Source organism: Macadamia integrifolia, chromosome 11 (genome assembly GCF_013358625.1).
Source record: "Macadamia integrifolia cultivar HAES 741 chromosome 11, SCU_Mint_v3, whole genome shotgun sequence".
Taxonomy (NCBI): Eukaryota; Viridiplantae; Streptophyta; class Magnoliopsida; order Proteales; family Proteaceae; genus Macadamia; species Macadamia integrifolia.
The window spans coordinates 31,365,018-31,390,848 of NC_056567.1; the positions used below are offsets into that span (position 1 = coordinate 31,365,018).

At 40.2% G+C, this 25,831-nt stretch overlaps 1 protein-coding gene across 1 annotated transcript; it reads left to right on the top strand.

The window, feature by feature from the left end:
• The first annotated feature begins 5,645 nt into the window (after nucleotides 1-5,645).
• LOC122094214 (multiprotein-bridging factor 1a-like) lies at nucleotides 5,646-13,794 on the top strand. Its single transcript, XM_042664945.1, has 4 exons — nucleotides 5,646-5,907; nucleotides 7,186-7,269; nucleotides 13,146-13,228; nucleotides 13,328-13,794. The coding sequence occupies exons 1-4, from the start codon at nucleotides 5,766-5,768 to the stop codon at nucleotides 13,445-13,447; spliced, it is 429 nt and encodes a 142-aa protein (XP_042520879.1). The 5' UTR covers nucleotides 5,646-5,765; the 3' UTR covers nucleotides 13,448-13,794.
• Nucleotides 13,795-25,831: the final 12,037 nt, after the last annotated feature.

Sequence of the window (25,831 nt, forward strand, 5' to 3'; positions counted from 1 at the left end):
CTAAGTCCTTATGTCACGCCTTGTTCACATAGAACCGAACCAATGATTGGATTCCCTCCGGATAACCCAAAACCGCCAGGGTCATCTGATACTGTAACCACAGCATAGCAAGCCACGCGTAATTATGGAATATAATATAATAGTTCAACGAAAGTCTTGTCATAAATGATTACCTGTAATTTCTCATATACTCTTGATACCCAAATTGTTATATATAAAGTATTTACATGTGGACCTGTAGGCATGATATTTACACAAGTAATAGCAATTTAACTATCGAGAGCACAAAAGGGAAATATACCAAAAGAAAAAAAAGTACAGTAAATAGAATCTGTACCTGTTGCCCTGCCACACAACCCTCACATGAGTAGCCGTCACGGTGTTCAAATTCTTTAGGAACCCACTAATCCCCCCTGGGGTTTCGTCAGTGGGACCCAGCACGGGTTCTTCTGCAGAGTATCCTTCAAAATCATCTAAAAAGGTGTGTACACAAGGGGTGAGCTCACAAGCTCAGTAAATGGAAAGAAAGACGCTCGCAAGCAAATACATTTCGAATGATACTATATGCATGAGATTCATTTTAATCCTATTCCACCTAAATAATCATTTTAGGTCATAGGTAATGTGCTACTCACAACCTCAGTACGCGTATGCCCCAGGTTCGAGACACGTTCTCCATCCTGCGATATGCCCATAGGGTTGTCACAGAAGGCCCATCGTGAGCACTCGAAAAAGTAAATATTGGTCGAACCACAGGAGAAATGTAAATCGTGGCCGAACCATAGCAAAAAAGGAAATCGTGGCCGAACCGCAACAGAAATTAAAAGCAGTATGATTGGCCCTCTGAATATATCACCAAGGTTTTCAATTGTCCTAATGATTAGTCAAGCGTACTTCTAACCACTACGTCGTCCACGACCAACGCTTCCCCCCAATGATAACCCAACATGTAAACCCGTGTAACCATATGCTCTTATATGAGATAGGATAACTGTATAGTACTTTTGTGTCCCATTCCATGGTATACCAATGCATATATTTCCAACTCGACTACGGCATCTAATCTAGAAATCCGACACATGATCAAAAAACATCGTCATCATCATCCATCATATGATAAATCCATCGTCAAGATTTCAAGCAAGTAATCATATATATATAATTTAAGATATAACATGTTCAGCTCTAAATGCATCATTCATTCATCAGTCACATGCATGGGAATGGTAATCAGAATGTTAATATAGTCCATGAATGCATAGGATGCCAAAAACACTCCAAAAATTAAGATCAAAGTCTCTCCCCACTTACGTATTTTTGTAGAAAAATCAGCACTCACAGTATAGGTAAGATCCGGAGTGAGAAGATGAGTTTCTTGAAACTTAGCACAGATAAAGGGTTTAGAAATACAACAAATCGGAACTATAAATGATGTAGGATATGGACGCGGTGTGTATAATAATGTGAAGAAGGTTATCGGTGAGTTTCAGCTCAAGCGGAGCTCATTTGGGCTACAGGTGGGTAAGAGAAACCACCTGTGTAGTCTGCCTGACCTATCAGTCTTACCCACTGGTAGAACCAAAGGGTACAGGGGTGACTAGTAGGTCACACTGGCAGGTCAGACACCCACTAGTCTTACCCGTCAGTAAAACCAGAAGGGTCAAGTGTGACTGGTAGGTCGCACCGGCGGGTCAGGCACCCGTCGGTCTTACCCACCGATTCTCTCAGATTTTCTGTTTTCCTTCTTCCTTTCATTCCAAATCTTGGAACCCTATTAGGGTGGTTCCCTCTTTATTTCCCATACATTCTAAGCCTCATCTACTTGATTATACCATGGATCTAAACCATTAATAAGATTTGGGGAAAGAAATCATACCTTGGCTTGAAAACCCCAAATCTTGAGATTTGTCTTCCCAAACTCAAATGTCACTTCAATAACTCTCAAATACTTGTTTCCCTTCTCGAAACCTTCAAGGAAATTACACATTGGTTTCATTATCCCTTAGATTCAACCACATACACAAAGGGTTTCATCATACCTAAAGGGTTTATGGTGTTACTTACCTTAGAGTGTAGATCTCAAGATACTGGACACTATTCCGGTGACGGAAAGGTGAATCACGACTCCAGAATCCAAGGGGGAAACCTCCTTCCTCTTCCTCCTCTCCTTCTTCCTTTATTCTCCCTCTTCTTTACTCCCTTCGCCAACTTTGCTAAAATCATAAATGGGAGAGAGAAAAAGGGGTTTAAGTGCTATTTATACTTTGGTTCATAAATATCCTGTAGGGCCTATTTGGTTTTGCCCATTCATGGATCAAAACACATTAATTTGTGTTTTCGGTGATGTAGCTGACATCATCGGGCATATAAGACCTCATTGTGACGAGGAGGTCAAATACACGTGCTCATCCATGTTGGGTTTGCAAGGGCCCACATTACCTACATAGGTGGGTCACACTGGCGGGTCTTGCACCTACCAGTGACACCCCCAGTTGGCCAAACAAGCCCACCTTGCTATATTTTGAAGGAAAATGGAGTCTTAACATATACTTCGCTCTCACCACATGTTGTGGATCAAGTTCCTATCATTCAGATACGATAGCATACATTTCCTATTCATACATGGCCGTATGTTATATGCAAGGGCACGGCTTAGGCTAGCCGTCATATACCACAAGGCACCGGCATCAACCCATTCCAGCTCAGACCCTGCAAGACCAAGCCAAACCGACAGTCAATAAATTGGGTTCAAAGTGCAGGGCTCTACACCTTATCATTCAAATATGATAACTTACCTTTCCTATTCGTACATGGCCTTATGATACATGCAAGGGCATGACTTACGTGTGCAAATCACTTTGGGTTCTAGCTCAATCTTGTCCGGCCACCCGGCAATTGATGTCACCCTTGCCTCCATGTACCGTAAGGCAGCATCGTTAACCCAATCTAGTTCAGACCCAGTAAGACCAAATCGAATCGACCGATCAATAAACTGGGCTCTACATCTTAGTAATCTTACCTTCTTAAGGAGTGCAATTGTTTCTTAATTTTTTATTTTAGAAGAGGAGAAAATCTGGAACAAAGAGGCGGAAATCTGGAACCCAAACGTAATTTCAGAGTACACTATGTTGCAAACCTAATATTAGGAACAGTAAATCCAACAATGGCGAGGTAGAATATGATCGCCAAAACCCTAAATCCACTCTCTTCTATTTCAGAACCGTAAATCCCAAGTTAAAAAGCCCTAGATTCCAATTGGTTAATGGTTTATCAAGGAAGAAGATGAGAATAAGGGTTCGGGGCAAATAGGTCGTCTCCATTGGATCAAGGGTATTTTGGGGTTTAAAGCAATTTTGTAACATATGATTCCTCACTTAACGGTTTCTCACTCACGGGTGATAGAATCTACAACTTAAAAGGGAAAAGTTGGTAATTATAATCTTCGCAGGGGAGGGTAGTTATGAGCATAATAATGTGTGAAATCTTAGGGATATAAGTGTACATTTTGCCCCACTTTGGATAGTACTACTTTTATTTTTCTTGTTTTTTTTTTAGTTTCCAAGTTTACAAGAGAAAGTGCTTAAAGTGAATCAAGAACCAGTCCAAAGGTGGGACCCACTCATTGGTACCACATCCTCTCTGCTACAAAATTCTGAAGATTATTCTCTCTCCTTATCACCTCACAAGATCTTGAAGACGCTATGTAGAGATTCCTTTCTGATTTAATCAAGATTGCAATATATTGGTTAATATTGCAAGGGAGGAATAGAATTTGTTAATTTTGGAAATGGATTCTCTCTTTCCTCACACAATATCTCAGAGAATGAGGATTTTTACTAAGATTTTATTTTATTTTATTTTCTTTCTTTTCTTAAAGAAGACTTGTAGAAGGAAGGAGGTAAGACAAAAACCCTATAAAAGCCCCTTCCTCCCCCCTCCTAATTATTATTCCCCTTAGTTTACTTTCTAGTTTATGCTTAGTTTTCTTCTTTCTCTCTCTCTCTCTCTCACTCACTCTCTTTAGTTTTAGTTTTTCTTTATTTTTGCTTTTATCACTTTTGTAATAGTTTTTTATGTCAATTAATGCAATCACTCTTTTATTCTTATTCAGCCTTTTATGTTTATGATTTATGCAATTGAGTTGTAATTTTTAAAGTTATAGTTCTAGGCTTAGATCTAGGTGACAAGATCACAAGCCATGAAGCATCTTTTTTTTCAAGTTCAGTTTTTTTTTGTTTTAAGATTTGTTTTCTCTAGTACTAAAAATTTCAGATTTGGTTTATTCCAGATCTGGTTTTTAGTACTGGTAATATCTCAAATCACCCAAGCTTTCAAGTTCAAGGGTTGAAGTTCAAGAAAGTAGGCTCCTTCAATAGTCTTCTCTCCCCCCTCTCATTCCCTCTTCTGACTACCCTTTCTTTCTTAATTTAGGATTTTAATTTCAGTCATTACATTATTGCTATCCATTTCCCCCAAGGTTCATGGCTAGTGTATGTGTTGGCTTTGCCCCTCCTAGCCATAGAACCATAAATTTATTGCTTTTATTTTAATTGTCTCCCTTTCCCTAAAGCCAAGTAGAGTAACCCTTGTAAGAGTGACTCTCTGGTCAAGTAGGGAAGCTCATATTATGATGCATCCCTCGGGCTAAGTAGAGAAACCTACTTGTGAATCTCTCTCTAGCTTTCTCCCCTTTCTTTTACTTTATTTTTATTTTAGATTTTTTTTTTCCTTTATTTTTTTTTAATTGCGTGGGTTGTTTACGCTTGCGGTTACATTTAAAACCTCAAACAGGTAGTGTAATGGATGAAACATTTAGGGGAGGGGAGTGAAATTTACTCTTCCTTTTATGGATTCAGCTTGGGGAGAACATCACAATTTGTTGTTTTTTTTTAGATCTTATTGAGTTATTGTTAGAGATTGGTGGATCTGATTGGTTCCTTGGTTATTGATATGGAATTCAATGTTGAATCTATGAGTTCGTCTTGGATTTGAGTTTGGAAAAGTTTGATTCTTCTGTTCATTGGAAAAATTGGGTTTTTTTTTCTTTTCCAGATCTATGAGTTCTAGCTCATTGAGTCATTGAAGGAGCTATACGTTTTCCTTTGTTTGAAGAGGGGGGAATCGGTGGTCTTACCTTCACAAGCCAACACCGACCTTCAATCGGCACAAATGAAGAACTACCATACCTAATCAAAGTCAGAGAAGAAAGAGGGAACACCGAACACCACTGGACTGATACTTTCTTTAATGGCTCCAAGTAATCTAATTTATTCAGGTTTGTTCCCTAATATTTAGACAAAGGGGATGAGGGTAAAAATGACATTTAACATTTGATTCTAATAGTGTTAACACCACAGGGTATGTTTGTAATTATAAAATTCATAAGGGTCTAAATGTAATAAATAAAACATTCAGGAGAGGGGAGTGAAATTTCCTCTAAAAAAAAGAAAAATAAAGAAAAATATAATAAGATAAAACTCATAATTACAGCATAACTTTTTTTTCCTCTCTCCTAAAATTCATTTCCCCGCCCCCCACCCCCCCCACCCCTTTCTTTGTTTCCAAACATAGCTATAGTGACACATAGAAAACCCTTTCGGAAAACAGAAACAGCTTAAATTCGGGGAAACTTGCAGGACAAGATTCTTTATCCTTAAAAGGCTTCGATTAGACCGGGACAATATCATCAGAAACCCTAAAAACTGAGAAAGAGAGAATCGCTTCTGATCTGTCATTTCTGAAGCGAAAAGCAGAAGCAAAGAAAAATGGCAGGAATTGGTCCGTTGACGCAGGACTGGGAGCCCGTGGTGATCCGTAAGAAGGCTCCGAACGCCGCAGCTAAGAAGGATGAGAAGGCTGTTAACGCCGCTCGCCGCATGGGTGCTGATGTAGAAACTTTGAAGAAGTGTAAGTTTTCGCTTCATTTCATGAAATCTAGGGTTTCGTCTTTGTAGCTCTCCGTTCATGTCGGTTCATCTTGTTCTTCTTCTTCTTTTATTTTTATTTTTTTTATTTTTTAAATTCCTGAATTTTTCTTGTTTTGTTGTTGGTTCCAAGTTAGTGCGCTATATTTTTAGCTTCCTTGTAATATATTTTCCTTTTTGCCTTTTATTGATTTGGGGAGAACAAAGAAGAACAACCTTAGATTTGAATATTGCTTATAAAAAAAAAAAAACTTCAGATTTGAATACTTAAGATTGTTCGACTCGCTAGATTGTATTATATTTCAAATTCTGTTCTTATATGGGTTAAGAAATGTATAATCGTGTTTTCGTCTAAGTTATGGTTCTTCAAATTTCTGTTCTTATATCGGTTGACAAGTTTTCTGCTTCTGGAGAGTGGATCCAATAATCAATTGTTTCTTGGAAAATTAAACTTATATCAGTTGACAAGTTTTCTGCTTCTGGAGAGTGGATCCAATAATCAATTGTTTTTTGGAAAATTAAACTAGGCATTTAGCTGAGACTTGCTCGTTCGGAGGAAAAAATCTGTATCGCACATAACCAGTGTGCAAGATGATGTAGTCATCTCCGTTTGATGGACCAGAAAAAAGGACGTCTGAGCTATAAGGGGTATTAAAGTACACAAAATCAGGTCTGTTTGATGGACCAGAAAAAAAGAACGTCTGAGCTATAAGGGGTATAAAGGTACACAAAGGTGCATGGCTGAAGTAGTGCTAGGTACAAGTGGTTTGCCTTGGAAACGATGGCCACATTGAATGAGAATTGCAATTTGATTCCATTTAAGTTTTAAATTTTAAATTTGATACACATCACATTTTCTGGGGAAGAGTTTCTTGAGCTTTTCTCCCAAGTAAGAGTACCAAGGTTCCCAAGTATGATTGTAGGATATCTCGGTCAGGTCTGTGTAGAATTGGATGTAACTTGATCCCATTTGACTTGGGGATAGTGATAGTTTCCAAAGCTTGATTTTGGTTTAATTTGTAGGCCTCACTTGTGTTTATAAGCTTTTTTAAACATTGATATGTCTATCTATATATATATATATATACATCCATCTATGCATTGGGACCATTCGTACCTCTTTTCCTTTCTCTTTCTCAGTCTATATATTAGGACTATGACATTTGTTTGACTCTTTCATTTGTATGTACTAATTCTTTAATGTGTGGCCTTAATTGTATTTGCCAATTCTTACTCCTTGTTGATATTCCCTCTTTTACAGCTAGTGGGGGGACAAACAAAGCTGCCTCTAGCAGTACTTCTTTGAACACAAGGAAGCTTGATGATGAAACGGAAAATCTTGCTCGTGCGTATTTTCAACTTGTTCTTTCTCTGGATCCACATAGGCATGATGATCGATTTGTTTCAGTTGTATCAACAGCTATTATCTGCTAGTGGTGTAGTAAATAATAAATGTAGTTATAAATTTCTTTTTATCTTTAATGGTTCTTATGCTCATTTTGGTTTGCCATTTCCCTTATTAAGACTACATGGCCGTATCTGAATGGAACTATGTACTATGTGATTTAAGTAGTGAGTCTCCAGAATCTATGAATTCCCCTCCCCTCCCTAAAGGTTAAGAAGTAGTTGTACATTCAACTGTTAAATTTTGACTTCCACTTCATATGAAGTTTACACCCTTGTGCTTGGTTGGAATCTCTGGGGGTTATGTAACTGTGCAGTCAAAATGTTTCCATATGGATCACTCCTCTGTATTGATCACAAGTCGAAGGAGTAGCTTATTGAACTCTGGCAAGAATTTTAGATTGCATGTTGCTGTCTGACTTATTATGCATGTCTCATGAAATGGTAAACGAGTAAATATTATGAAGTGTCTCGGTACTAAAAATGAAATGCCCAGAGGACTAGGAGTTATGATGTATATCCTACAATTTTTTAAGTGTCTTTGCATTGTTAAAGCTAGGTTTAAATAAGGTGTCATTGGATGATGGCTGAGACAATGTTTGCTGTTTGCCTCATTCTGCACTTACTTTTAGCATTCTTGGCATTTCAAACCATGACTAGGTGTACTCTTTTGATGTCAACTTTGAACAATTTTTTTCCCTTTTATGTTACCCCCCTTGGGGGGGTGTTTGGTATGAGGAACATCCGTCTTGATTTGAAGCTTATGTTAAGTTGTATTATCATATGCTTTTTTCTTTTATCTATTTATATTAGCAGTCTGGTAATTTATGGCAGGTTTTAGAAATTTTGTTACCGCTACTATTCTCTCTTTAATTGGTCACTAATTATTACCATTCAGAAGCAATGTTCACATCTGATATTTATGAACTTGTATTTCTTAGTGATGTTGCTATTATTCATTTGGTTTTCAATTTTTTCGGGGTATCATTCTCCTTAATGCATTGACCTTGCTCAATATTTTGTTATTTTGTATGCCAATATGCCATAAATTGCTACTTTGTGCTGTATTTTATCTCCTTGGCATGTTTATGTTGGGATTATATCAGCCTTCCTGCAGATATCAATGTACTGGATTGAACTAGAACCTGCTCCTATAGACTAACACAGAAATTAAAAGAAAATTGTTTCCATAACTACTTGTCTTGTGATGAACTTTAGCTACATGCCTGAGAATGTAGGCTCAAAGGAAAAGCAGCCATACGATATTTTATTTCAGTTTGGTTTTATCTGTTTAATGAGTTGAGTAAAGTATTGGCAGTTATGGCAGTGATACTAGGATGTGCTTTGGAGAAACCTGGACATACTGTTTTTTCTTTATGTATTCAGCGTTTATTGGAACTTTTAGCTGCCTTGATAGTTCAGGATAAAAGGTGACTTGAAATTAGAAAAATTCTGACTGTAATAATACATTTTTCCTTGAGTTGCTTGGCCATTTCAGGGGAAAATGGTGGAAATCACCAAAATTTCGACAGAACAATGTATTTTTCTGACTGAAACTAGCGAAATTTTGATCAAACTTATGCTTGCTTCTAGGTTTTGCCTACTGTTTCGTTTCAGTCAAGTTGAAACTATCGAAACTAGCGAAATTTCTCTGAGAATTTGGTTAAAATTTGAACTATAACATGCAATGTGGTGTTATTCTTCTATTTGATGCTTATGTCAACTCATGATGACATGGGTCAGCCGGACCAAAGTAATGTAAGGCTACTGAGAGATCAATACCCCCCAATGATGTTCCCCAAAGCTCCAAATAATCCAAGCCAAATAGCACAGGAATCTGAAAACCAGATTTGAAATCAAACCCATAATAGGGCTGGGGTAGCCTGTGGCTGGAGATGGAGGGCTAAGAATGGGGTTGGATATGGATAGAATGTAAGCCCTAGGGTGCTAATGAGAATCCCCAAATATCTTTGGAAGCTGATGGTTAGGTTAGTAGATATGAGAGGTCTTGACTTCAGGAGTTTAGGAAGGGAAACTTACAGATGGATCTGTAGAATGGGATCCAGCCAGCAGATGGGGCTCTCTTTCTGGTCAAGTTCCTCCCTTCGGATGTCCAATAACACCCAAAAGGGGTTCTTCAATCAGGTTACGGTGAAGGGAGATCCACAGTTTCTGATTTCTGACCTAAAAAAATGAAACTGGAGTTGATCTTCTGGAACAGAGATGGAAGTTGCTGCTTGGTGCTAAACCCTGGTCGAGTGTATCCCTCGAGGCTAAGAACAAAAAACCCAGAAGGACTACTTGATATGAGTTCAGATTAGGAAAGATCCAGCCTTGAAATCTCTCTTTAGGAAAACCTTCACAGCAACAATCAAACCTGTAACTTGAACCGTTAATGGAATCTGGATATGTAAGGTTAGTTATGGACTGATAGAAGCGATGGGACAGATGTAAGGGTGGTTTGAATGGGTGCTGAGTGTGGGATATTGGACTGTCTCAGCCCTTGGGCCTCTCATCTGATGATCGACCTATCTCAGGGAATTAGTTGCAACTTGCAACAGAAGTGAACTTTTTGAAACTTTGGAAATCTGGATTACAACTAACACCCATATAAGTGCCATATATATATGTAGGCTGTAACTTGGCCAATCCCAACTAGGAAAGGCTTTGACAAAAAGGAAAGTAATAACAAGTTAGTTTCCTAATATAACTATAGCTTGTTATCTCTAACAAACTACCAACTTGTCTTAACAAACTAACGACTTCCCTAACAAAAAAAAATTGAAATAACTCCTAATGGAACTATAGTTAAAGCTTCTAAAAATAACCCAACAAAGCTAAGACAAAGTAAGATCGATTGGGCAACCAGCTAAGCCAATTCTGGCCTGGTTCAAATGGGACTAGTTCTGGCCACCTGTTGGTCTTCAACTTTCTTCTTCCTTCTTCGATAGGTGATGCCAAACCTAGGATGATCTACATCACAAAGTTAGGCTTGGGTGAAACTATATGTGTTCAGTGGTCGTCATGGATTTATTCATTAGAGGGGAAAAAAGAATGTAGTTGATCCAAGGCTCCTTCAGATATTGTCTTGTTCAGAACCCGATTGACCCTTTTGGCAATTTAGATCAAGATGAATCGGTTCCAAATGGTATTTGGAAAGGATATGTAATCTTTTATTTGGGGTAGTTATTAGACAAGTAGGAAATTTTCAATTTGAGTTTTATTGACTTTCTATTTTTGTTAGTCTAAGTTTTAGGTAGTAATTAGGAGGTTTTATTTCTATTTCAGTTTTAGACTTCAGTTAGGTAGCTTTTAATTTCATTTTTATAAATAGGCTAGTATCCCGATTCATTGGGCAGATATGAAGAGTGGAATTTATTTGAGTTGTGCCTGATTGGTATGAATCAGGTGTGACCATCTTCTTCGGTTCTTCCCCTCTCTCTCTTCTGATATACTTCTCTTCCCCCTTCTCTTTCTTCTATCCTGGGTTTTATTTCATCTTTCCCTTCTTTATTGTTCTTTCTTCTTTGTGTTTGCCATCGATGACTTGCAGCCCTTGATTGGGGACGTCGATCTCTACTGATACCCCTCAGATGAGCTTGAGATATTAAGAACGCATCCCTGCAATATAAACGACTCACCCTGTACAGTTTTGAGTTGAGATTTGATCTCTGCTAGATCAATTCTTGTTCTTACATTTCTGCCAGATTCAGGTTGTAGATATTTTTCCGAGGTTATTGCTTCTTCTGACTTGATGTTGGTTGGAATCAATAGGGTTTTGAAGTCTAATTCTTCGACGGGAGTCAGGTTAGTGTTTCAGGAGAAAACTCACCTTTTCGAGACTGGTTTCAGCCTCTGGTTTGTGCACAAGGTTGAAGAAGATACTTCTCCCTTGTTTTATTAATTCCTACCCCTTATTTTCCATTTTGCCCTCCCTCTCCTTTATTATCTTATACCATTTATTTTAACTTCATTCCAAGTTTATCCTAAATCTATAAATAAAATACCTTGTGCACTCCCTCTTGTTCCTAGCCCATAGCCTTTTAAATTCTGCTTCGCAACAGTCCTGCTGTTCCCCTTGATAACCTCAATTTATTATAAATCTGCTATTATTTCTTTCAATTGAGCCATCTAATATACTCAGGTGGGTCCATAAGCGATTACGTAGTGAAAGATGGGACTTAAGGGAAGTGTATCATTGTTGACGCTACATCTGCTTTTTGATTGGGTGGCTGGCTGGCATGCAAATGCATATATTGGAGGGCACTTTGTGCTACACAGGCGTCTTAGATCAACCCGTAAGGCCTAAATGCAAAAGTACATGATTCAGTTGCATGGCTGACCAGCCTAACCAGGCTGTTATTTTTGTAATTTGAAATATTATTGCAATAAATAATTTTTAGCTATCGCAGGAGTTGTATCTTTGTTTGTACTTCTTTCTGTGTTAAAATCTGGGATAAAATCACTACCTAAGGCTGGTTCATCCTGTACAATTTGGACCCACAAGGATCTCCCGGAGTTGAGAATTGAATACTTCTTTGTGACTGATTCTGACAGTTCCACCTAGTCTGGTTTCATGACACTTTATCTTATTTCTGGGCACTTTGCTTGGGACTATTATCTATTGATTTCAATAAGGTTAGGGGCTAATAATTTATCTTAAAATTGCACTTTGATGGGCCTTGATTTGGGTGAGATTTCTCACCTGTATCCAGTTGGATTTACAACTGGTTTTATCCTAACAAAAGGTAGGGGATGAATAGTATTGACAATTATAAGGAATAGATTGTCCTCCATTACTCAAGGTCCTTGATTTTGCAGAGTGAACTTTACCCTTGTTCTAATTTGAAAGTCCATAAAAGTCATTTTTCCTAAATTTATTTACCCCTCCCTCTATCTCATGATCCTTTTACTCGCAGTGGTTCTTAAAGTGTTATCAGGATTTGTAGAATTTCGATTGCTCTTTTATATTTGGAATTTATTCACTTTGGTGGGTCCTAAGTGATTTACATCAGGGTTTTGGAACCCTAGGTTGCCTTAGTAGAGGTTTTGGAAGGATAGGATTTTGAGATAAGGTTTTCCATGTAGATGCAACAGTAGATTTTTGATTAGGCGACATGCATGCAGTAGCGAGAACTGTGTTATTTGTAAGTGTCATAGATCGACACCGAAGTGGTAATTGGGCATTTTTGGTTATCACTGGCAGGCATTGGAACTGTACAAGATACAAGTAAGGAACTAAGGAACTTCTATGGACCCGTGGCTGGGAATTGCCTTGGTATCAAATGTTAATCAATGATGTAGTGTGTACATGGATTTTGTTTAGACTGTTCTTGCTCTCTAATCTATTTTCTTCTAAGATGGGGTTGATACTTGTGGCAATTTAGATTCCACATAATATATCTGAAGTGTAGTTTTTTATTTTTTAAATCATCTAATTTCCTATTTGAACCATTTTGCATCAATTGATATGATGTGAGATGCTCCTCGAGTCTCCGTTTAGTTGCAAGGGGAATTAAAGGGCAGGGAAGTGAAAATTTCAAACTTAAAGAGAAACTTTTGTAATCATTATCCCATGTGATTGTATAAACTATTTAAATTTCTTATTATATTTGGTAATGATACATTTTCATGTAAAGTGCATTGACAAAAATTTCTTTTTAAGCATATATATATTTGTTTAAGTTTGAATATTTCTTTAAATTTCCCTTCGATCCAAACATTGCCTGAAAAATGTCTGCTAATCTGCTTCTTTAGTTTGGGAGCAGTTAATGTTAACAGCAGTATTTGATAATATGCTTCTTGTTTTGTAACCAGATGAACGTGTACCCACAGAACTGAAGAAAGCCATCATGCAAGCTCGAATGGACAAGAAGCTCACTCAAGCTCAGCTTTCACAGGTTTATTTTTAGTTCTCATTCTCTGCCCACACGCATTTCATAATAAGTCAATTTCGTTCGCTGGTTCAGAAATTGAAGGCTTGCAATTCTTATCTGCAGATGATCAATGAGAAGCCTCAAGTGATCCAAGAATACGAGTCTGGGAAAGCCATTCCAAATCAACAAATTATTACCAAACTGGAGAGGGTTCTTGGTGTGAAACTGCGAGGAAAGAAGTAGAAATTTGGCATGTAAACAGATCAAGGAAGAAGGTTACTTTAGTCTGAAGTAAATTGTCTGAGTCTACTGTTGTGTGTAAACCCTTGACTGTCTGTCACTGCCTTCAGTTTGTGGCATCACTGTAAGGAAACTTTCTTAAAGTGGCCCCACTGATTAGTCTTGGGGACTAGAGAGATTAACATCTTATTCACTAGGGGCTTATTCTGTCTTACAGTCAATGCGCTGCCCCCTTCTGCCCTTGACAATGGAGTTTGGCTTTCAAATCCTCACAATGAGTGTAAAAATCTTTTATAAATAAACAAACTAGCTCGTTCACCAAAATAAATAAATAAACTATTAGCTCAAAATACCCTTCTTGTTCGTCTGATTTTACATTTGATTTTATGCAAATTTATTTTTGCAGAAAGATTATTTAGTTGTTACTTAGACAGGCTGTGTTTGGTATGCATTTTTATCTGAAAATGACAATATTGTTTAGATATATGTTTGACAAAATTCGTTCTCATTTTCTAGAATTTTAATGCATTTCATGGAACAATTTGTGGGCGAAATCTGTTTAGTAAATAAAATTACAATGTAGGCAGGAGTAGTAAGAGTTGTGGGAGATGGTGCTGGAGGGCTTATGTTAGGGGCTGTGAACATGGATTTTAGAGGATGCACAGGACACAGAACATGGGCAGGTTGCAAGCAAGGCGATGGCAATGTATCTGAATATTGGTGGTTGCGATGCTACCAACTGGGCGCTGGTAGGTTCCAAGCATTAGGTGGCGATGGATTGTCGTTTTTCTCTCTTCCTCACTAACACCCTATGGGTGTAATTCTGCGAGTGAGTTTATACCACCAAAAAGAAATACGGAATTTTTTCTTCTTTCTTCTTCTCTCTCTCTGCCTGCATTCGAAAGCCCACATTGATCCAGTGACCATTGATTCCTGAATCCCAGTGATTGGGTACTGTTGTCGCCTCACTGATCAATACATTAGGCCTCGTACACAGTAATTCCCTACTTCTTTGGAAAAGAAAATGATGGTTGTTATGGCAAAATATGCCTCCGTTGGAACATGCCCCTGGACCGAGCGGGGCAGCATGAACTAGCAGAGCTGGCTTCAGTTCAAACCAGGACAAACAACCTAGCCCCAACCAAGCCACATTCCCGGACCACAGCCGCCACCGAAGTCGGGTGCATCTTGGCTGACTGACATCATCAATCGGGCTAATAACTAAGCGACTAACCTATGCCAACATAGGGAGAATGGCAACTGGTAGCTTGGAATCACACTAGAATCATGACCGAGAGGCTGGCCAGAGGCCACGCCTTAGACTAGCAACAAGTGGAGCATCATCAGGTGCTAAGGACAAGTGGATCGGCTACTGGGTCACCGAGTGGACCATTTAGATAGGTAGGTAGGCGGCTGACTCACCAAACTCAAGTCGCTCGGCATTTGTTGATCATGGGTTTCCCCCAACGGAATATGTTCCCCATAAGACATCCCTAATCTAGAACGCAACTTCCAACCAAGGGTCAGACCAATCCTAATCAGGGAAAGGATTCTTAAAAGGACTTTGATCCTCCCGAAGAGGAAGTGGGATATATGGAGTTTCCACAGTTGGAATGCCCTTCTCAATTCATTCTCCTAATATAACTCTTGCTATATATAAACTTCTGCCAGCACTAGGAAGTATACCAAATTATAACTCTTTCCATTGCCGTCATTCCTCAACTATAAATATACAAGTAAGCTTCATTTCAAGGGGATCGACACTTCCCCATTCTTATTAGAATTTATGTTTGCCAAGAGATTTGATTTAGGCATCGGAGAGTCCTCCATCGGATCAGCCTGGTGCTCACTCTCTTGTGTTTATTCTCCTATGCAGGTTTCACAAGCAGCTATGATGATTTTTTGTTACAACAGATAGGCGCTGTCTGTGGGAAGCGTTTACTAATCAAACCACCAACTGAACAATGAATCTGCATAGCAAACATCTCATTTCTCCTCTTCCCATCACCTAATGGGATTAGGGAGGACAGGTGGATCAAGCAGGACAAGTGCACATTGGGGATCTTCCTCCACTAAACATCAAGGATCTTCCTCCACTAATGCCCCATGTGGGTCATCTCATTTGGAGTAGGGAAAAACTGCCAGTAGGGGAATGGTTAAGTTCCATCGATAGGAGGAACCTCGCCTCCACCCCCACCAATTGCTCTACTGAACCTTAAGGTGTCGACCACCAATGTGTAGATAAACGACTTGCAAATCCAATTGCTGAAAGCTAACGCCATGTTTTGTAGATTTCTCCAATAGTTTGGGTCAGCCTGCTCAAAGGAGGATCACTTGCTACTGCACTGGCCAATTGGCAGCATCCAAGGTTAGTGATCGGCCCATGCAATAAGGGGCATATGGGTTCCACAAACATGCATCGCATGAACCCTACGCACATCGATCGACGAGGGAAGTCGCACTGGACCACCCCCCAATGGATGCCATCAAGAGAATCATCAGCCCTCCGGACCACAGGGGCAGTCAGCAAATACTCGCAGGGTAAAAATAAGGGATTTTGGGCAACAGAAATGCGGACCCCATATGGGTCAACCAAGAGATTCACTTCACGGGCCCGGAGCCCTAGTAATAGAATTGACCTACCAAGGGGTGAAAACACTAGAAAGATTGATCCGTCATTGAGCATTAGCCCAAGAAGCGCGAGCCGTTTAGGAAACAGGTCCCCATGGGCTCCCGTTCGAGAGTGCAGAATCGAGCAAGAACATCGTGAGTGAGAAGAGATCCCATGTATTGTGGTTCTCACCAAATCTCAGAGTTGCCTGCAAGAATGGATTCCCTTTCCTAGAGGCATTTGGTTATAAACACCGTAGAAGATAGGAGACCAATGTGTGACGCTTGCTGATTCCCCGAGGGATCCTGAAGCTCTAAAGCCATTCGCACTGAGCCTAGTCCTTCAAAAGTCGTTCATCCCAATGGGGAGACTAGTTTAAAGCGTCGCATTCGAGAGTTGGATGAGAAATTGAGTAGTATAAAAAAGTTGGCCTACACACAACTTCTTATTGGTTGAACTTGTAAAAGCTGATCTGCCTAAAAAGTTCAAACACCTACTTTTATCCTATACGACAGGATGATTGACCCTATTGATCACCTCCGTCACTATAATTCGATAATGTTCATCCAAAGTGATTTAGACGTTTCACTTTGCCGAGCCTTCACAACCTCATTCAAGGGGGCGACATTGACATGGTACTCGGCCCTGAAGCCTCGGTCTATCCACAACTATGATGAAATAGGGACTACATTTATCTCCAGTTTCCAGACTAATAGTTGGCAACAGAAAACCTCACATAGCCTATTCGGTATGAGGCAACGTTAGGATGAATCACTCTGCAACTACATTACCTACTTCAAGAGGCAACTATAGCAGTTAAGGACCTAAAGGATGGGGCGTCCTTTAGTGCGCTCTACTAGGGAGTGTGCCATGATAAGCTCATCAAGTCGTTGTCTAAGAACTACCTAGAAAACTTGTCCAAACTCTTGAGATCATGCCACAAGTATGTGTTGATGGATGAGAACTTGATGACACAAAAAGAGATGGCTCGGCCACCTCAAAAGAAGAAAAGGGCCACTGCACACTCCAAAGAGGACTATCGAGACCAAAAAAGGACGACATCCACAAGTCCAGAAAACTCTTCGCTCGCTCAGATGGACCAAGTGCCTTCTAAGGTGCTCCTCGAGATCAAGGACAAGAAAATCATCCAGTGCCCCCGGCCAAGGTATCGAAATCAGAGGAGCGTGACCCGAAAAGGTACTGCCACTTCCACAAGGACATTATGCACCACATCGATGACTACTGAGCACTGGAAAAGGAAATTGAAGAGTTGATTAAGGCTGCGTATCTCAAGGAATACCGTAAGAGCCTAGAAGCCTACTGACTGAGCCAGAAAGAACAAAGACAATTGAGCCGTTGGTTGAGTGACTCACGAAAAGATGATGAGGTACACAAAAGCTTACTGATTGATAAAAGACCTGAATACTCCAATCTGTCGACTGAACCCACCATACATACTATCTTAGGCGGTCTAGGGTTTGAATCAGCGAGAAAAGCTAAATCACATGCTCGTTTCATTTGTGTAACGGAAGATCCAATCAAGGTTAATTGGAAAGATCCAATGTTCATGTTCTTCGACGAAGATTTGCAAGGCTTCAACTAGCCTCATAATGATGCCATTGTGGTTCAACTAGTGGTCGCCAATTGTCTGTTCTGTAGAGTTTTGATCGATTCGGGCTCCTCCATCAACGTGATGTCCTATGACGCATACAAGAAGCTTGGCCTGAGAGACGACATGCTTAAACCTACCACATGCTCTCTATATGATTCTCAAGAATTGCAACATATATAGAAGGGTACATTGAGCTACTTGTAACAATCGGAGAAAGTTCCTGCTCGGCTACAACCCTCATCAACTTCATGGTCATCAAGATAGTATCGGCCTATAACTCCATTCTGGGCCGACCGATGTTGAATGATCTAGGGGCCGTAGCCTTCACTAAGCATCTCAAGGTCAAATTCTCAATATAACAAGAAATTAGAGAATGCCGCTCAAGTCAGAAGGACTCGCGAGAATGCTATGCCAATTTCATCAAAGAAAAAAAGAGCGTCAGTTTATCCTTGGCGTGCGGCATAGAGATCAGAGATGTCCGTGATGATGTTTAAGATGAATCCCATTTGCAATGAGGGGATGTAGGGGAGGAGCTGATACAAGGGCCATTGTTTAAAGAAGATTCGAACTGCACGGTCTAGATCAATACCTTGTTGAGCATGAGTAGACCCTTGAAACACTTGGTTTTCTCAAGAACAATGTAGACGTCTTCACCTGATCAACACAAGACATGCATGGTATTCCCAGGACCATCACAGGACATACCTCAATCCCAAACCAAGGTGAAAGCCGATCAAACAGAAAAGAAGAAACTTTGCTCTTGAGCAGCAAAAGATCATCAATGATGAAGTGAAAAAACAAAGGCTTAACACCTGATTAGGGAATTCAAGTCCCAACCTGGCTTGCTAATGTTGTCATGGTCCCAAAATCAAATGGAAAGTGGCAGTATCGGTTACATGGACCTGAACAAAGCTTGCTCAAAAGACTACTACCCATTGCCAAGGATCGATAAGATGATTGATGCTATCGTAGGATATGAAATGCTAACTTTAATGGATGCCTTTTCTAATATAACCAGATAAGGATGAAGGTAGATGACAAAGAAAAGATAACTTTCCTGACCACACGGGGTGACTACTGCTACAAGACAATGTCGTTTAGCCTAAATAATGCAAGCGCAACGTATCAAAGGATGGTAAGAGTACAAAAGCCAATCGACATGTCTCTAACTTTGAAGAAGAGCTTGGAGTCTTACGGAGAAATCAGATAAACTAAACCCCTCTAAATGTGCATTCGGAGCCACCTTAGGAAAATTTCTAAGATTCATAGTCTCGAAGAGGGGGATAGAAGCAAACCCAAGTAAGATTTGAGTGATCCAAGAATAGCCCCACGAAGGAACATTCGAGAGGTTCAGTGGCTAGTCGGTCGGTTCGTAGTACTCAACCATTTTGTTTCCCATACAGGTGATCTTCAAGACATTAAAGGAATTGTAGTCCACGAAGACTTCCTTTGGACACTGGAATGCCAAGACACATTCGAAGCGTTAAAGGGATACCTTGAGTCACCACCACTTCTCACTCGGCCAGAACCAGGAGATGAACTCCAGATATGCCTAGCAGTTTCACTAGAAGCCATCAACGCAACACTAGTGAAAGAGCAAGAGAAGTAGCAACACTAGATCTACTACGTCAGCCACATTCTCCTAGAAGTTGAGACAAGATATCCAGGCCCAGAGAAGCTAGCTTTTACCCTAGTTGCTACTGCATGAAAGCTGAGACCATATTTATAGGCTCACCCGATTGTAATTCTTACGGATTGGCCACTCAAAAAGATATTGCCCAAGCTGAGCTTTTTAGGAAGGCTCATTGGTTGGTCAGTTGAATTAAGTGAGCATGACATCGGTTGCTGGCAACCAAAGGCCAAATAATTGGTAGACTTTATAGTGGAGTGTACTCTGACAGATAAGGAGAAAAAAAAATTATACAGGCCGCTTGGGTCTATATTTTGATAGCTCAAGCAATAGAACGAGAAGCGAGGTGTGTTTGTCCTGACTAGCCTAGAGGGATTCAAGATCTAGTATGCACTGTGCTTCACTTTTGCTGCCATCAATAATGAGGTAGAATATGAAGCTTTGATAACGGGACTTCGGGTAGCCCAAGCAGTACAGGAAATTGAGCTACTGTTCAATAACGACTTCCAACTCATTGTGAATCAGGTGAACGGTGAGTATGAAGAAAAAGGTGGAAATGAGGGTGATATATATGAAGAAAGTGAAGAGTTTAATAGTCCAGTTCACCAAATTTGAAATCAGGCAAGCTCCTAGAGCAGAGAATGCCTCGGTAAACTCTTTGTCCTGATTGATAATGGCGGAATATGAGAACATGGGCAACACTGTGTATGTCAAAGTGCTTGAGATGCTGACCTATGGAGAAGAAGAATTGTTGCTGTGTCGAATAAGAACCATGCTAGATGGGTCCTATTATAAAATACCTTAGGGATAATCCTACCAGAAGACAGAGCTAAAATACAAAAAATTAAAAGCCGATAGTGTCACACCCCATTCTCACAGAATCAGACCGGAGACCGAGTTAACTCCTGTTAACCCAAAACCTGCCAGGATCATCTGATGCAGTAGCCACAACACAACACACACACAACTAAGGAATGAAAATTCTGTATTTCAACGAAAGTCTTATATGTATATACCTGTAAATATCCAAATACTCTTAATATCCAAATTGTATTACTTGTGGGCTCGTAGGCATGATATACACAAAAAGTGTAATTTAAATATCCAGAGCACCAAAAGGAGTAATATAACAAAATAACAAAAAAGAATCCTGGGATGGTATCAAGGTTGCTGTCCCGCAACACAACTTTCACATGGGCACTCAACACCATGCCCAAGATCTTCGGGGACCCACCAGTCCTTAGCTAAAAAATTCTATGGTGGGTCCTGGCTCTAGCTTTTCTACCGGATAACTTGTAAGATCATCCACAATTGGTGTGCACGTGGGATGAGCTCACTAGCCCAATAAGTGAAAAGAAAGACCAAGTAAGCATTCGCAATACAAATGAACCTATATGTATGCAAGTCCATTTTATTATCTTAATCCACCTAGGAAACATTTCTAAGTCATAGGTTGTATGCTACTCACAACCACAGTGTGCATATGCCTCTAGTACGAGTCACGAATCCCATCTCGTGATATGCCTATAGGGTTGTCGGAGAAGGCCAGCGTGGGTACCAAAAAAGTAAATTGTTGTTCCTTAATGACATTAAAGTATATTGTTGTTTCTTAGCGACATTAAAGTAAATTGGGCCTTGCCCTATATTAAAGTAAAATGGGCCTTGCCTTGCATTAAAGTAAAAGCAATATGATTGACCCTCTTGTTATATCACAAAAGTTACTGACTATCCTAGTGATCAGCCGGGCGTACTTCTAACTGCCACCATTGGTACACAATCTCAGGCTTCCCCCAGTGATATACCCAACACCTAAACCCCTGTTGGGAAGGGTTATAGCATAGGGAGATGTCATTCCTAACCGCATGCTTCTATATGAGATAGTACGATTGCATAGTGCCATCGCGTCCCATTCCATGGGCTACCAATGCATTCGTTTCCAAGTTGACTACGACATCTAGTCTAGCAATGCATCATATTCAATTATTTAAAATTATCCATTTCATAAATCATAGCAAGAATTAACGTTTAACAATTAAAGTCACAACATAACAAATTATAAATGAATTTCATAATGCACAAGACAATGCATGCAAATGGCATTCGTGGATGACTAGTCTACATACAATAATAAAGTGATGATATGGCTAGTCTACAATAATAATGAAATAATACTCCAAAAATAAAGTCAACGCTCTCTCCCCACTTACCTAGATATGTACAATGGCTCACGCCTAGTACGAGTAAGATCCATTGCGAGAAGACGTGAGTTCCTATCATAAAAGGTTGAGTTTAATATATCTCTACTTTAGGCTCATAATCAACGAGGTATGATGATCCCATCGTATTTGTAATCACCATAGAAGGTTGCCTGACAAATTTGGGCCCAATCAGAACCCAATGGGTTGGATTGGTAGGTTGATCGATGAACCAGACACTCGCTAGTCCTTGCCCGCCGCTTGTCCTAGGGGCTCTGTCAGAACCAATGGGCCAGGTGCGATAGGTTAGATGCCCATTGGTCCTTGCCAACCGCTAGACCTAGGGGCTCTGTCAGGACCGACGGGCTAGGTGTGGTAGGTCAGGTGCCCATCGATCCTCGCCCACTGCTTGACCCAGGGGCTTTGATTGAATCGACGGGCTAGGAGCGATAGGCTAGGTTCCCATCGGTCCTTGCTCGTCGGTCAAGCCAGAAGTCTAACAGGCTCCGGATTGGTGGGTCCAAGCACTTCCCAGGTCACTCACTAGTCAGAACTGGGATTCTGCTGTTGACTTCCATTCTTCATCCCGCTTTGGGAAAACCTCAAGGGGTCGATTCGATCGCATATTCCACACATCTAAGGTCCCATTTTATGATTCTAACCTAGATCTAGGATCGAATCAAAGTTTTAAGCATGGATTTTACCTCTTTGCTCAAGAACTCCTTCAAACCCCAAATCCCCTTCAACTCAAGAAGTCACCAAATGCTTTTCAAATCTTACGATTTCTTCTTTTAAAACCTTCAAAAACAACATATAGGTCTTTTATTAAACCTTAGATTCATATTCGCAAGTGAGATTAACAAGATCTAAAGGATTTCTACCCAAATCATAGGGTTTCACTTAGGGTTCCTTGAGGGTTTAAGAAATATAGCCTTTACTCACCTCAAATCGTAGATCTCGAGATGAGGATCACTATTCTGACACCGAAATCAAAATATCTAACCTTGGCGTCGCACAACGAACATCTCCTTCCTTTTTTTCTTCCTTCTTTTTCCCTTCTCTTTCTTTCTTTTCTCTCTCTTCTTTACTCTTCTCACCCACCGTGTAAAACATTACATGAGGGAAAAGAAAGGTATTAATTACTATTTATACCTGGGTCAAAATATCTAATGACCAGACTGGTGGGTCTGACCCACCTATGACCACCCACCAGTCGGTCGAAACTTAGCCAAATAATTAGGATTTCGACGGGAATCGGCTCCTGACACATGTCTCACTCCCGATATATGATTTGACATAAAATACGGCTATGTACCTTTATTGTGCATTCATGGCTTTGTGATACGTGCAAGTGCACAGCTTGGGCACGCATACTTCACTAGGCACCGACTTAGACTAATTTGGCCATCCTGAGTTCAGGGTCACCCTTGCCATCATATTTCGTAGGGTATCCATCTCAGCTCGATCAGGTTCAGATCCTGTACGACCAAACCGAACCAACCGGGTATAAATCGGGTCTAGAAAGTAGGGTATCATAGATAGGCTAAGTACATACTAGAAGAGGGAGTCTTATATAAGAGAATGGTCTCCAGGCTACTTCTCACATGCCTTGGTTGAAGTACATGAAGGAATATACAGAAGCCATTTGGAGGGACGAACCAAACCTACAAGGTCCTCCGATAAGGATTCTATTAGGCTAACATGTAAGAAGATGCGATGGCTTACGTTTGAAAGTGCTATCCGTGCCAAACTCACGCGCAGTAACACACTAACCTGCCTCCGAGCTATCCTTTATACTCAACCTGATCCTCTTAGCAATGTGGGGGAAGGATATATTGGTGGTAATTTTTACCTAGACATGGAAATGTAAAGTTCCTCATAATTGTGATCGACTACTGTACGAAGTGGATCAAAGCTCATCCACTGGCCCGAATAATAGAATAAAATATGGAGAAGTTTATTTACGATGATGTAATCTATCATTCATCATGCCAAAGATCTTGCTAACGGACAATGGGAAATAGTTCGACAGCCTAGCATTCAGAAAATTATGTGCGAAGTACCACATCGAATTTTGCCATACCTCTATGGCATATCCACAGTTGAACGACCAAGTTAAAGTATCGAACCAAACCGTTCTAGACAAGTTGAAGAAAACACCGGAGCTAAAAAGAGAAAAGGTGGGCTACTGAGCTACTAAGCATGCTCTGGGCCTACCAAACCATGGTCCAAACCCCAATGGGAGAAATGCCATTCAGGCTGGCATACAATACAGAGGCATTCGCTCCAGTCAGGATCTTTGTTGAAAACACCAATGAAGAAGGGCTCCACGCCAACCTAGAGTTCCTTGATGAGGTCCGAGAAAAAGCAGCCATGAAAAAACAAACACAAAAGAAGGGTGAGGGTCAGAAATATAAGGGCATACCATTATGGTGGCTTTCCTTCTCTTAGAAGACGCCGCTTGCTCACAAAAGCAAAGAGGAATGACCATGCTCAACGAAGAATCACACCAGTCAGCCAAGCCTAAGGATAAATCGGGTGGAATAGAGCGAGAACAACTATGCATGGCCTGACTATTCCAACCGACCTCAAGTAGCTCGGTAAGAGGCGGGGCATTTTGTTATGTATAATATGCTCTGTTGGAATGTGCCCCCCGACTGAGCGGGGAGGCATGAACCAGTGGAGTCGGCTTTAGTTCAAACTAGGATGAACAATGTAGCCCAAACCAAGCCACATTCCCGGACCAAGGCTGCCACCTAGGTCTTGTGCATCTTGGCCGATCAACATCAACAATCAGGTTAATAACTGAGCAACTAGCCTACGCCAGCATAGGAAGAATGACAATTGGTAGCTCAAGATCACACCAGAATCACGGTCCAACGGTTGGCTAGAGGTTGCGCCTTAGCAACAAGTGGCGCGCCATCAGGTGCTAAGGTCAAGTGGGTAGGGTCATCGATTGGACAGTTCAGATAGGTAGGTCGATGACTGACTCACCAACTCAGGTTGCTTAGCATTTGATGATTGTGGGTTTACCCCAAAGAATATGTTCCCTATAAGACATCTCTAATTTAGTATGCAACTTCCAAGCAAGGGCCAGACCAATCCTAATGAGAAAACGATTCTTAAAGGGACTTCGATCCTCTCTAAGAGGAAGGAGATCTCCTGAGATAAATGGGGTACTTGAAGCTTCCATAGATGGAATGCCCTTCCGATTCATTCTCCTAATATAACTCTTGCTATAAAAGAACTTCTGCCAGTATTGGGAAGCATGCCAAATTGGGACTTTCTCTATTGTCGCAATTCCTCAACTATAAATAGACAAATAAGTCTCCTTTCAAGGGGATCAACATTTCTCTATTCTTACTGGAATTTCTGTTTGCCGTGAGATCTGACTTAGGCATTAGAGAGTCCCTTTCTAGATCAACCCGATGCTCACTCTCTTATGTTTGTTCTCTTGTACAGGTTTCACAAGTAGCTTAGGACGATTCTTGCCACGACAATGGTTGTTGTCATGGATTGGGATGGGTAACTTGAGACTCAAGCTGGAGAATGAGAATGGAGAGTGGGAAAAAAATAAATTCCAGAATAGTTTGCAATGGAATGCTTACAAAACAATGTTCTTAACAATCTTGATCTAGAATGCATACCAAATACAACACAAGATTCCAGAATCAAAACTGAAAAATGTTACAATAGCGTTCTCTCTGCTCTCTCACCTTACTTATCTTATTGCCCTATTATATGTGAAATTTTTTCGCTTCGGTATACCACTTGCTTAGAGTATCCTCACATGTCAAGTTTCGTAATGGAGTTGAAGTGTCAAAATTTGCATCCATGTTTTATGTATTTTTGCAAGACCAAATGATTTCTAGTCAATGGAAGGAATTTATTAACCAGCCTGGAAGGTCTCATGCATTTCCTTTTTCGCTGGAATAAAAATGTTTTTGGCTTCCTTCTATCTTGTATGGATGTTTAGTTCTCTTGAATCAATCATTTAGGGAACTTTGCTCCATTGGAGGAAAAAATTAGTATACCCTTTTCTTTTACCTCCAATCACAGCTAGATGCTTAAAGCAGAATAAATCTTTTTTTGTTCAAAAAATTTGACATCTTTATGTGTCCCAGGGGGATAGAAACAGTAAGTTTTACTATGCCATTACTAATATTAACTAGAAAACTCAGACCATTAATTCCTAATAGGTGAGGATGGTCAAAGGGTTTATGATACTTGTGGCATGAATAACATATTTGCCATTTTTTTCTCCTCTCTACATGACCTCTAATCTTGGAGATCTATCCCACCTCTATTGATTCAATTCTGGCTAGTGATAATGAGGCTT

What these genes read in the sequence shown, in the direction of transcription:
- LOC122094214 (XM_042664945.1), top strand. Translation starts at nt 5,766, where the DNA reads ATGGCAGGAATTGGTCCGTTGACGCAGGACTGGGAGCCCGTGGTGATC. An exon ending in TGTAGAAACTTTGAAGAAGT is followed by an intron (nt 5,908 to 7,185) that starts GTAAGTTTTCGC and finishes CCTCTTTTACAG; the next exon opens with CTAGTGGGGGGACAAACAAA. An exon ending in TGAAACGGAAAATCTTGCTC is followed by an intron (nt 7,270 to 13,145) that starts GTGCGTATTTTC and finishes TTTTGTAACCAG; the next exon opens with ATGAACGTGTACCCACAGAA.